Here is a 12,372-nt window from a genome sequence, read left to right on the forward strand (position 1 = left end):
TTTGACTCCAGAAAAAAAAAACAGAAAAAAAAAAACGCTCGACCAAGAGACTCCGGCCGACCCGGAACTTTTAGGTCAACTTATCATAGTTAAAACTTTTTGCAGAGACATTAGTAGAGATTTTCTCAGCGGCTCGGATGTTTTTATAGGAGAACACACCTCCGCGGACCGACTTGGTTCTTCCCGAAGAGTAAAAAAGGAGCTGCAAATGTTTCTCGCTCCGACTGCGGCGGTTCCTGCAGGATAGTAGCTCTTGACTTGTCTTCTCATACCAGGTAGGAGGCATTCAGGGAAAAAAGAAAGCTGTGCTCACATTCCTTTCACGACTATTGTGTTGACTGTTTTCAACACGCTGTGGCTGCGGTCATATCAGATTAGGTGCACTTTTAACTTATTTTTTGCACTGAATGGTTTACTTTTAACTAAAACATTGTTTAGCTGCTAACTTAATGCAGCAACACATGACTTTACTGAACTGACATGTGCTATATGTAAAGCACAATTGTCTTATTATAAGAAAACCCCATATAAGTGTTTCTGTTTTTATTTTAAAAAGGAAGCTTCCAGTTTTCTCTACTGTATAAATCCCCTTTTCTTGGAACCCTGTAGCATTTCAGATTTACCGAGTGTATGTGCCACTCTGTCAGGTCAGGAATTTCAGGCAGCTGAGCTCTTCCCTCCCTACATACACACTTCCACAGTGGGTAGGGGGGTCTGCCAGTCCAGGGGGTCTCAGACACACACACAGGATCTGCAGGCTAACAAAAGCTCTGAGCCTGCTTGTGGTTTTAAGCCTAATGAAGCAAACTGCTCACTGAATATAGACAGTGACAGCTGTCTATATTCAGTCACCTATTTCAGCTGCACAGCGAGCGAGTGCACACAGAGATGTACTCTTTGAGTTCTCGTCTATTGTAGCAGCTATAACTTCCCATATTATAACGACCTGTTTGTTGTTAGATTTCTAGCAACTTCCTTTCAGAAAAGCAGAAAATTGTATCTGATTAAACCCAGCAAGGCTGATTTTTCTTCTTCTCCTTCTTCTTTGATTTACACGTAAATGGGTTTGAGTAACTGCTGGCCTGTAAAATAACCATGTCTTGTTTTTGGCTGTCAGATGGAAGCAGCTATTATCCATAAGTATTACACTGCTGGGGCTTTGGCTTTTTGTGTCTTTTAAAGATTGGCTAATCTCTTATTTGACCAGTTGTTCAGGTTATTAAAGGATTTTTGTTAACTGGGATCATTACATTTAGAGTACTAAAGTTAAACCTCAACTTCTCTTCTGTTTTAAGCCAGACAGTGGGTGTGGTTTCAGCTTCCACTTGGTTAATTCTGGGGGGGCATCACAAACAGGCACAGACAGGTACAGACTCTGACTGAGGCAAGCACGCACTGGTGGTTAACCTCTGTTGGAGCCTCAGATGAAAGCTTCCCTCTTTTCCTGAGTTCAGTAAATGAAGCAGCTTACACAGTTTTGCTGATCAGCAGCTTTTTAACTTTCGATACAAGCAAGTTGGGTTTAGTTAAAAATGCAAAAAACATCTTTGAGGTCTTTTAGTTCATCTTTCCTTGTCTGGGGATGTTAGTTCCCCTAAGGAAATGGTAACTTCTATTAATGAGAGGTTTTTAATTTATTCTAATTTGTATTTCTGCCATCGTGTAGCGTTCCTGACCATTAATGCGTTAAATGTAAAGCTGTATAAAATCAATTCAGACACTTTAAAAATACTTTGTAGGAAATGCTTAAAGGATTAGCTTAAGTTGATTCTTCTTGGATGATAGGAATGCAGGCTGATCTCCGTCCTGGATAGGCCACGGTGAACGAGTAAGCTTGGAGCTCTAGTCTGCTCAGATTATATCAATATTCAACCTTAAGGTCTAGATGAAATGTACTGTGGTATTCTATTTCTGTCGCCAGGCCACATTTGTCTACAACCTCATTTCCTTCTTTTTGATAGATCGTATAGTTTGCTTATAGATGCGACAGCAGTATTGCAAGGCTGTGAGCTCTGAATCCTCTGGTCTACATAGTTATTTTTTCCCACACGGATTATTCTTGTACAGTGTCACAGTGTCAGATGATGCCGTAGTAGTACTGGGTTGAAGCCCCTTGTGCCTTCAGAACTGCCTGCAAAGATTCATCAAGGAGCTGGAAACACTCCTGAGGTTTTGGGCCATACTGACAAAGTAGCATCACAAAGTTGCTGCAGATCCATGATGTGAGTGTCACCTTCAACCACATCCCCACGACGCTGTGCTTGGACTGAGATCTGGTGACTGTGAGGGCTATTTGGGTACCCTGGACTCACTGTCATGTTCAAGAAAGCAGTTTGCAATGATTTGACACATGACACAATATCCTGCTGCAAGCAATCATCAGAGGACCTGTACACTGTGGTCATAAATAGGTGGACGTGGTCTGCTACAGTACTTGCTGTGGCGTTTAGACGATGCTACCGAGAGCCCCAAAGTGTGCTAAGAAAATAGCCCCCACATTGAGACTCATCAGACCGCACAGCATTTTTGTGCATTCACAAACTCTCTTCTGCTTACTTTGATTGCGACGTGGTTATTTGAGTTACTGTTGCCTTTCTATCAGCTCGAAGCAGTCTGGCCATTATCCCTGACCTCTGGCATCATCTTTCCTCCCAGAGAACTTCTGCTCTTTGTCTCTTTGTTTATGCCAAGTGGAGACGCTTGAGCTCTAAAAACTGGCTGATTTGAGAGGAAGCGACCCAATTATATTTGATGATGTAAATAATGCCAAGCAGGTAGCGTGTTTTCTGTGAGTGCCATCCTCTTTGTATTTATCATCACAACATCTACTAGTTATCCTACTATTAGTGGTGTCTTCTTGTAAATTACGACACTAGTCAGTGCTGACTTGATGATTGTGCTGACTAGGAAAAAGGAAACTTCTTCAGGGGTTGAAAGACTCTTTGTACCAAGTTTCACTATTACAGCACTTTCTCAGAAATTTCCACAAACTTCATCTTCACAGTGGAAAAGTCAAAAAGATTCATTTGGTGAACTTTGACTGATGTACTTGTCATTTTTTTAATTGAAATGTTAGATTTTGACACCCAGACCTGAAATTAAGTTCAGTTTCCACTTGCAGGCCAGTTAGGAAACTGGTGTAGTCAAAGCTGTAGTGGGAACCAGTGTATATGATGCAATTTATGTGTACTTGTTTGGTTAGTTCTTTGCAGCCAAAGCAGTAACCACAGCAAGTACCTACATGGGCTCAGTTTCACATTCTTCATTAAGCAGCTTGGACAGCTTAAAAACCACAGGTACTCTCAGTTATTGTTAATAAAAACCGTAGCGTGAGAGGCTGGCCTTTGAATTCGATCACTCAGAAGCTGAGTAGACCTCAGTTACTATAAATCTCTATTAAGATGAATACTTTATTTTTACTGTTTTTCAAAGGGAAGTTGACCTTTGGCACCACAGCAGATCCAACATAACCAAACAGTTTTAGCCCTTCAGACTTCTCCTTCCATCTAGTCCATGTAAATTACCCCCAAACAAAGATGGATGTTTGAGAGGTGACATCCAGGTATCGGCTGCATTTTTATCATCACTTAAAACAGCCCTTTTTGTCAGACAGGGCCTCAGGGAGGTGAGGAGGCCTCGAAAGCATGCGGTTGTTGTGACAGCAGTAGGAGTGTTGCTTTGTTGAAAACTGCGAGCTTTCTTTTTGAGGCTGGAAGTGACAGAATGCAAAAACCATCCACGAGATCAAGCAAAGGCTGGGCTGTTAATCACACCAAGCCAGTGAATGTACAGAAGACTCGACATCAGACTGTGTTGTCCATGTGTTGAGAGACTGAGGAGGAGGACGAGGAAGGGTTTGAAGCGCAACAGCAGCTTCTTCTTTATCCTCTGGGAAAAGTCTATCAGGGCTGAGGAGGAAGTGTGAATTTGCAACTTGGGAAGTGGGAGAAGAACGATGGAAGGACTGGAGGTGCCTGTACGGGCAGGAGGTTACCTGTTTCAGCTTTACTCAGCACTCCATAAATAAACAGTGAAAGAGGAACAGCAGTGTTCTGCAGCTTCATATTGAAAACGGTTGTTGGATCAGCACGAGGCAGCCATGAGATTTACAGACTGTCAGCTTTCACTCTCGTTTTCTTATTCCACCTTTCTGTTGTCGAAATGACGGAGACTCATTTTTTGTGCAAACTTGAGTCCACTTTGGTCACATGGTTTTTATATATGTTCTGAAATGGGACACAATGTATTTAAATCCCACAGGTGCTCAAAAACTCTGTTTTTCCATTAGCAGCCAAATAGAGGTGTAACCAAGAGGTGCCATCATGCCGCAGCAGAAGGACATAGTGAAGATAGCCATCCAGATGCCCGGGGCCTACCCCCAGCTCATACAACTGGACCAGGTAATGCACACTCATTTATACAATGTGCACACTTTTAACTGATAACGTCCGTCGCGCTCTGGTTGGTTAAAATAACACAGTCTGTCACACAGAGCGTCTGATGTGCTTCTTCTCTGATGTCCCCGTTTGATCGAACTCTAAACCACAAGGGGAATTTGTTTCCCTCCGCGGAGCATCTTACCTAATTTGCTTGTCTTGGTAGAGTTGAAAGCCGTTTTCACACGTGCACCGCAGCCGTGAACAATGCCCTATGATCGTGCAAACGTCTGATGCAGCAGGACTGAACATTAAACTTTATTTAATGCATGTGATCTGACTGTTTCTGTGTGACAAAGGGAGCATGCTCGGTTCAACAAGCTCGTCACTTTAACCAGTCAGCTCGTAGTGAAGTTGTCGCTCTCTCGATGCTATGTGTGAAAAGGGACAACTTAGGAGAGTATCCTGATCCTATATTTCTGGCATTTTGGGAGTTTTTCTGTAAGAACAGATGAGATTGTGCAGTAATTGCATCATTCTGCACCAGTGCAGGAATGATGGCGCATGAGGACTCCCTGAACAAAAAACCTGGCAGAGCTGTGACCCTCGGCTCACATTTTACACCTCTGAGTTTGTTACACCATCAGTATCTTATATCAGCATCTCGGTGAATATAAACCTGCTCGGCGGAATCAAACAGGGGAACCTTAACCACTTTATTCTGCAGCCATTATGAACACATTTCATCAGAGAGTTGGTCAGAATGCAAACGCTCTGATTGAACTCCAGATTGTGACATATTTCAGTCAGGCTGCATCAGGTAATTTGGTCGATTAATTCTGCACAGGTTGGTTTTAGTGCTGAGACTTTCCGGCGCATTCATAGCAGCACTCACGCTAATGACTCAAAGGACAAAAGGCTGCAGTCAGTGCCAGACCACAGAGACGTGCATTCATCTGAACAATGTTGGGCATTTTCTTGCGGGGGGGAATAAAAAGGTGTCACCATATTGGTGAATCGACTGTGCATCAGCCCGTGTGTCTGTGACGGCTCCGCTCACTCCTGCTAGTGTCAGTTCAACAAAAGAGAGAGAGAGAGCGCGCTTTGGCAAAAGGTTTTAAAAGGTGAGTTAATTATGACTCTAGAAACTGAAAGACGCTAATAATATTGGCACTTTTAGGTGTGTGTGTGACTACCGATGGTGATGATCCCCCACTTCCTTACCGCTGTGGTTTGATACAGCTGCTACAACATGAAATGTTTAAATTAGCTGTCAGAATAACACTTTTGCTCCCGACTGTAAACATGATGTAAGCCTCTGATTATTACACTGACATTTAAACTAAAATGTCCTTTTCTCACTTCCCGCTGCACCTTATATGCATTTCATTTTAGAGTTTTTATTTAAAAGCACCTATGGACCCGTGCGTTTCTTCTTCCTAATAACACGAAAGCCACGCCCCTTTCTTGCGTTTGCACAGTGATGCTGTGGAAAGTGATGCAGCAGGAGCTGCAGCACACTTTCTCCCTGCATTTGTAAAAAAATAAACTCTGGCTCACTTCATTTAAAAGAATTTTGAACATGCACTGATGTGAGTTTCGTAGACTTTCAGCTTCCTTTCAGTCGCTCTTGTTGGCGACTCGCATGACAGGACTCTGCGGTCTGTTTCTTGCTAAAACGTGCTTGGGAGGGACTTTTTCACGTGAACATGTTGTGTTCATAGACTTAAAAATCAGATACTGTGCAGTTATTAATCGTTCAGCCAGAGGGGTTTCATGTTGATATGAGCCATGAAAGTGTGAAAGCTTCGTCACTAATGTTAATGGATTTAAGAGTAAAACAGAGTTTCATAGCAGTAATGGCTTTCTGTTTGCACTACATGTGATTGTGGGGAAGTTTTCCATGTTTCCCAGAAACTTTGGGGAAGTTGTACTTTGTTGCGCAAGACAGTTTGGTTTAAAGTGCACAGCAGGGCTGGCTGTGAAGTCTCAGAGTAGCATACTAGTGTAGGCTTAAACAGGTTCCCAACCAGCACCTTTCACCCACTATTTGAACAGCTGATAATCTCATTGGGATTATTCTGAGAGGAACCGGCACAATAAGTTACTCACGAGTGTTACTTTCTCGACACAAAATAGTTTTGTTTTAAATCGCGACCAATTCTATCTCGCCATGAAAACTTCCCATTGGCCCGAACGGTCTCAGCAGACGCATCTGATTCGTTGACCCTCTTTGCTGCCACTAATGACAGACCGTCCACTGGGTCTACCACAGAACCTGAAGACGTTTTGACTGGGTAACCACAGGGCTGACCACTAATAGCAGGATAGCTGAGAGTCAGACATGGAAGTAGTCTGGCTTTTATTTCCGTACAAAGAGGACTCTGGGCACCGAGGGCAACATTGTTCACAAAGTGTCGGGGAGCTTTAGGATTTCCTCTGCCCAGCAAACAAGGTTTCCAGCCAGCGGGAATAGTTGTGGTACTGTGATCCCATAACAGCATGTCATTACTGAAGCATGAATTCAGCTCCCTGACAGAGAAACATAGTAGTTGTGCAGCAGGTGTGTGCCTTTTATGCTGCGTCTGCATGCATGTGTGACTGACTAAGTGCTGTTTTGTTGTGTCTCTGCAGAAAAAACCTCTGTCTGCTGTCATAAAGGAGGTGTGCGACGGGTAAGTATGTGATGGAGGTTGTTTTGCTTGACATCATCGTGCTTCATTGGTCACACTGAAAAGTGTGTGTGTGTGTGTGTGTGTGTGTGTGTGTGTGTGTGTGTGTGTGTGTGTGTAGATGGAATCTCCCCGGGTCCGAGAACTACGCCCTGCAGTATGCTGACGGAGTGCAGATGTACATCACCGAATCGGTCAGTCGGCAACAGTCAACATAAATACGTCTGTCGTTGGCTCAGGTTTCTGCAAAAACATCAAGTACCAGACCCGAGTCAGCCTTACAGATGTTTCCATGGTTACGAGATAAGCATCTATCTCTGCCACTAGATCAGTGAATCACTACTTTGTCAGCACTTTGCCTGCGTTTACGAGCGTCTCCCTGGAGCTCAGTCATCAAAGACGAGCGTGAAACGGGAAAAGCAGAAGCTAAAGAGAGAAGCAGCTGCAGCTTCACTCAGATTCCTCCTAAAGGTTGCTGCTGAAGCTTTCCTGCTCTTTGAGATAAGACTATCGACCCATCAGCATTGGAAAAATGCAGAGGAGGCTTCTGCAGGAGAGAGCTCCTTTACAGTTAGCGTAGGGATGGTAAGGTTCAGTTTTTTGCAGTGATCACGTAGTTAAACACAGATGTTTCAGTTTAAGGTCGGCTTCTTGATGAGTCTGTGGAACACTTATTTGAGGCAGTCTAATAATGGTGCTGATTATTTCCTGCTTTTAGTGGCAGTCTGACTTCAGAAATGTGCATGTTAATATTATCAGCAGTAAGGTGGTCGGTGGGTTTGAGCCCAGGCAGGGCCCTTTGGTTTTCTCTGAGCTCTGTTTCTCCGACCACCAAAAACCCCTAACGTGCTGGGTTCATCCTGTCTGCACAGGCCTGGGGCAGTCTCACAAAACACAGACTTAATTGCAAAGATTTTACTTTGTGGTTAATAAACGTTAAGAAGAACAGCAGAAGCTCTTGGTTGTGACATTTATGCAAAGCTGCACGGCTTTAACATTTGTAACTGGCATGAAGAACAGGGACTGAGATGAGGTGTAAATTTGGGCTGAAATACTTCGTCACATCTGTGTTCACGTCTTATGTATTAGTTTGAACCTTTTTGTCTTTTGCTCTAGATTTGAAAGCTAAACAGGGTCATGGTGCAAACAGCAGCCCGAGCCTCAGGTGGTCTGCTAACCCCGTTTTAACATTGATCTGTTTTGCCTTTGGTAAATAAACAGTACATATGCAGGATGAGTCATTCTCTGATAATGTGAGGAATGAACTTCTCGTTGTCTGCCTGGATGTGCAGTCCTCTGGTATACAAAAAACTGCAACAAAATGAGCAGCGCGAGTGTGCGCAGATTATTTTTGGTGTTCTTTTTAAACCCTTTTCTCCGTGTCTGCATGCCTGCTTGTTTGTGTGTCGTAGAATCGTCTGGACATTAAGAACGGCTGCATTCTGCGTCTGACCAAGGCACCGGTGAGTCTGCAGCCTGTTTCACATTCTTCTCCCTCTGTAACCTCTCGCTGTGTTACTCATTCTGCTACGTGCTGAAAAAGTAGAACTCCAGAAGTCTAAACTGTCGCGTCAGTGCTTGATTGATGATTTTCACCCTTTCTGAGCCGTTGTGTTTCTTTGTGTGCGTTTCGTTGGCGTGGATGAACTCAGGGCCGCTGCGCGGAGGATTTGTTCAAGGGTATCCAGAGCTCGGACGCAGGCGTGCGCTGCGATTCGCTGAAGGAACTAGCGACCGTTTCAACAGACGTGACCTTTGCTCAGGAGTTCATCAGTCGAGACGGACACCTCTTATTGGTCAAGATTGTAGAAGACTCTAACGAGTTAGTATTCTCTGTGTGTTTGTAACTGCATGTTGTCCTCGTCAGATATCACTGACTGATTCATTGAAGCTCTTTTCTGTGATGGTAGCAGCAACACGATTGGCTGAGTTCTCAGCGATGCAACACTTTACTGTTACTGACTTTAAAGCACCAACTGCATCACTGATTGTATCCGTGTGAATGTCTAATGCTTGCCTCTTTTTACTGTGTCATTCAGGAGTAATGTGATTATGACCCACACGCTGACGGGTTTTATGGAGCTGATGGATCACGGGATCGTTTCATGGGAGAACCTCTCTTCTGTCTTCATCAAAAAGGTTTCCCTCCCCGCTGCTCTCCGCACGCCTCTCGCATGTTTTCCGAGTTTGATTTTCTGAAGCTCACGTCTCTCCCTCAGATCGCCGGCTTTGTGAACGCCAAGTCGACCGACGCCTCGATACAGCAGGTGTGCTTGGACATCCTGGAGAGCATGGTGCTCAGCAGCCACAGCCTTTTCCTGCACGTCAAACAGGAAATCACCATGGAGAGGCTCATTGCTCACCTTCAGGTGTAAGTAGTTTATCACTCAACAATTCAACGAACGTTTAAAATGTGACAGTCACACTCGCTTGGTGTCTGTTGCTTCTTAAAGTTCAAAATCATTAATTAGTTCTTTCCGCATCATTTGCTTTCACTTAATCTTGCACAAAAATATAGTGTCATGTGAAATGCGTTCGAGTAACACCACTGTAATGCAACGAGGTGACGGGGCAGTAAGTCACAGCGTTGTTTCTGTAACAGGAAGTTTTAAATATGTAAACTGTCCAGTTTTTACTGCACGAGTGCAGTGTAGTGATATGAGAACTGAAATCTGTTAAAGGAGCATGCACGCATTTCCATGTGGCTGCAAAGCTGTAAAAATAATGTTTTTGTGTGTGTGTCTAATGTTTTTCAGGACAAATCAGCAGATACAAACCAAAGCCATGGCCTTGCTCATGGCCCTGCTGCAAACAGCTGGAGACTCGGACCGAAAGGTGCCTCTGCTACTTTTCAAACCTTTCATGCACTTCCTCTTTTCCAAACTAGTAAAACTTTAAAGCATGCAGATGATCAGGTATTTTAGTTTGGCTCGCAGTTCTTCCTCAGTGTCTTACTTCCAGGCAGCACCGTGCACACTGTTCATCATCAGTAACCTTAAAAGTTTGATTTTTCTATCGCAGGAGAAAAACATTGTTTGATGTCAGATTCAGGTGCTTTTTCATTGATACTCATAAATGTGTCCTAGTGACAGCTTTTAAGGATCAAAGACATTCAAACTTGATGCTTTGTGTGAATATGTTACCTTGTGAATGTGTGGGCTGAAAGTATGTGTTAGTGTAGCTGATGTAGGCGTCCCTCAGGTAAATGGCGGCTGTAGTTCTGGGACACAGCAGAATGGACTGCATGGGGTTTGGACACGGAGCCTGCACTTGTTCCTGGAGTAATTTCATTCTCTTTCCTGTGTTTTTATCTCATAATCTGAGAGGACTGTAGTTGCTCATGTGCCTCAGGGTGAAGGACAGTTGTTGTTCATGCGTGTCAGAATCCCACAGGCACCGCTTCTTCCAGACAGCTGAAAACGACCCGTCTGCAGACAGTCGAGTCTTTCTGCGCCTCTGTTCCTGCTCCTCTCTCGTTGTGCACAAACAGTTCCTTCATTCGGGCCTCCGGCTCTTTGCTCTCAGGCTCTCTTTGTTACTTCCTCACTTTTACATCAGGTCAACAAACCCACCCTTCTTATCAGCAAAATAGTTGCGAACAAAAACGCGGTTGAGTCAGAGATGCACGTACCAGCAAGCAGTGATTTCATCACAGAGGTCAAAGTCCCACAGGCTGATCCTCCTGCCTTACAGCTACCGACACTGTATCGCCACCTGGTGGTAGAAGCAGGTCTGTGCAGTCCAGTGACACGTGCTCTTTTTGTTTTCCAGGATATGTTCGATTTCCTGACTAAGAAGAATGTCCGTCAGTATATATATAAGGTAAATTATCTTCACGTGTACGATTACTTTTCAAAATTCTTTTAATGACGATAAAATATAAAATGTATTCATGTCAAATGTGTCTCTGGCAGAATATAATCCACAGTTCTGGTTCAGTCCAAGATGAGATGGCCCACTACCTCTATGTCCTACAGTCAGTTACCTTGAATCTCCAGGAGCCCCGCATGAGGACACCTCTGGACTGTTGCAGCCAGGTGAGCCGCAACACAACAGGTCAGGTTTCAGGGAGCTTGGAAAGAAAAACGTCTGGACTTTAAGTTTCCTTGAAGACGTTTCATCCGAGAAGCTTCTTCAGGTCTAAGAGTAAGGCCCAAGTCCAGACGCTTTTGTTTCCGAGCTCCTTAGACTACGATGACCTTCACAGACATGTTAAAGCCACGCTCGGTCGGCTGCACATTTATTTATGTTTTTACATTTATAATCATAAAATCTTATAAATAAAATACCCTTGCTAATGTTCTGTCGTGCTCAGAAACACATAAAGATTCTACCAGTCCACTGTGTGTCCACCTGTTTTCACCTCAGGAACAAAGAGACATCCTTCACGGTCTGAGGCAGGCAGCGTTCGAGACAGAGAGCGAGAACAGTCTGAGTCACGAACGACGGCGTTCACTCTGTGCTAAAGAGTTCAGGAAACTGGGCTTTTCTGTAAGCGTCAGACACACAGTAACTGTTTGTCTGCCAGTTTTTCTATCGTTTATATGAGAAACATTGTTGTCTTCCTTCCTTTCAGAATAATAGTAACCCCGGTCAGGACTTGTCACGAACGCCTCCGGGTCTCTTAGCTTTGGACACCATGTATTACTTTGCCACGCGTTATCCTGATGCCTACAGCAGGGTGAGCATGACTTGTCTGCCGTTTAGTTAGATATATAAAACCTCTTCTGTCTGAATTTAAGATGGTGTGGTGCATATTAAATGAAAAAATGATCAAGTACAAGTGGCTGCATTTGTTAGATGAGCTCAAAAATCAGGTGAATGCATAATAAACGTTCCGTTCTCTGTTTCTGTCTTCAGTTTGTCTTGGAGAACAGCAGTCGAGAGGACAAACACGAGTGTCCCTTTGCCAGGAGCAGCATCCAGCTCACGCTCATCCTGTGTGAAATCCTTCGGATCGGAGAGCCTCGTCAGTCTGATCTCTTACACACTGCGATCTCTGCTTGTTCTTGTTCGAGCTCTAATTTATTTTGTGTCTGTTCACAGCCTCGGAGACGGGATCCGACTACCACCCCATCTTCTTCAGTCAGGACCGGCTGATGGAGGAGCTTTTCTGTGTCTGCATTCAGCTGCTCAATAAGACCTGGAAAGAGATGAGAGCCACACAGGAAGACTTTGACAAGGTACAGCAGCAGAGGCGCTCGCTTTGCCAGAAGGAACTCAGTCCTTATACACCACGCAAGTTCTCAGTCCTCACATAGATGGGAGAGTTTGCTCTCTTCATCTAGAATGGCTTAATTGGTCGTTGGCTGTGGCAGTGTGTG

General features: G+C 44.1%; 1 protein-coding gene across 2 annotated transcripts in view; it reads left to right on the forward strand.

Annotated features, from left to right (window-relative positions):
• Positions 1 to 12,372, forward strand: part of elmo3 (engulfment and cell motility 3) — a 24,028-nt gene continuing 11,656 nt past the window's right edge. The window contains exons 1-15 of one of the 2 annotated variants that reach the window (XM_005471156.4): positions 1 to 275; positions 4,289 to 4,400; positions 7,011 to 7,051; positions 7,170 to 7,242; positions 8,461 to 8,511; positions 8,701 to 8,870; positions 9,088 to 9,187; positions 9,268 to 9,419; positions 9,805 to 9,883; positions 10,820 to 10,870; positions 10,963 to 11,085; positions 11,417 to 11,539; positions 11,625 to 11,729; positions 11,909 to 12,017; positions 12,095 to 12,231. In XM_005471156.4, the coding sequence (XP_005471213.1) occupies positions 4,323 to 4,400; positions 7,011 to 7,051; positions 7,170 to 7,242; positions 8,461 to 8,511; positions 8,701 to 8,870; positions 9,088 to 9,187; positions 9,268 to 9,419; positions 9,805 to 9,883; positions 10,820 to 10,870; positions 10,963 to 11,085; positions 11,417 to 11,539; positions 11,625 to 11,729; positions 11,909 to 12,017; positions 12,095 to 12,231 (1,392 nt within the window). In that variant the 5' untranslated portion in view covers positions 1 to 275; positions 4,289 to 4,322. The remainder of the gene's footprint in view (positions 276 to 4,288; positions 4,401 to 7,010; positions 7,052 to 7,169; positions 7,243 to 8,460; positions 8,512 to 8,700; positions 8,871 to 9,087; positions 9,188 to 9,267; positions 9,420 to 9,804; positions 9,884 to 10,819; positions 10,871 to 10,962; positions 11,086 to 11,416; positions 11,540 to 11,624; positions 11,730 to 11,908; positions 12,018 to 12,094; positions 12,232 to 12,372) is intronic. The other variant, XM_003447048.5, reaches the window with a different exon arrangement.

Source organism: Oreochromis niloticus, linkage group LG7 (assembly GCF_001858045.2).
Source record: "Oreochromis niloticus isolate F11D_XX linkage group LG7, O_niloticus_UMD_NMBU, whole genome shotgun sequence".
Lineage (NCBI taxonomy): Eukaryota > Metazoa > Chordata > Actinopteri > Cichliformes > Cichlidae > Oreochromis > Oreochromis niloticus.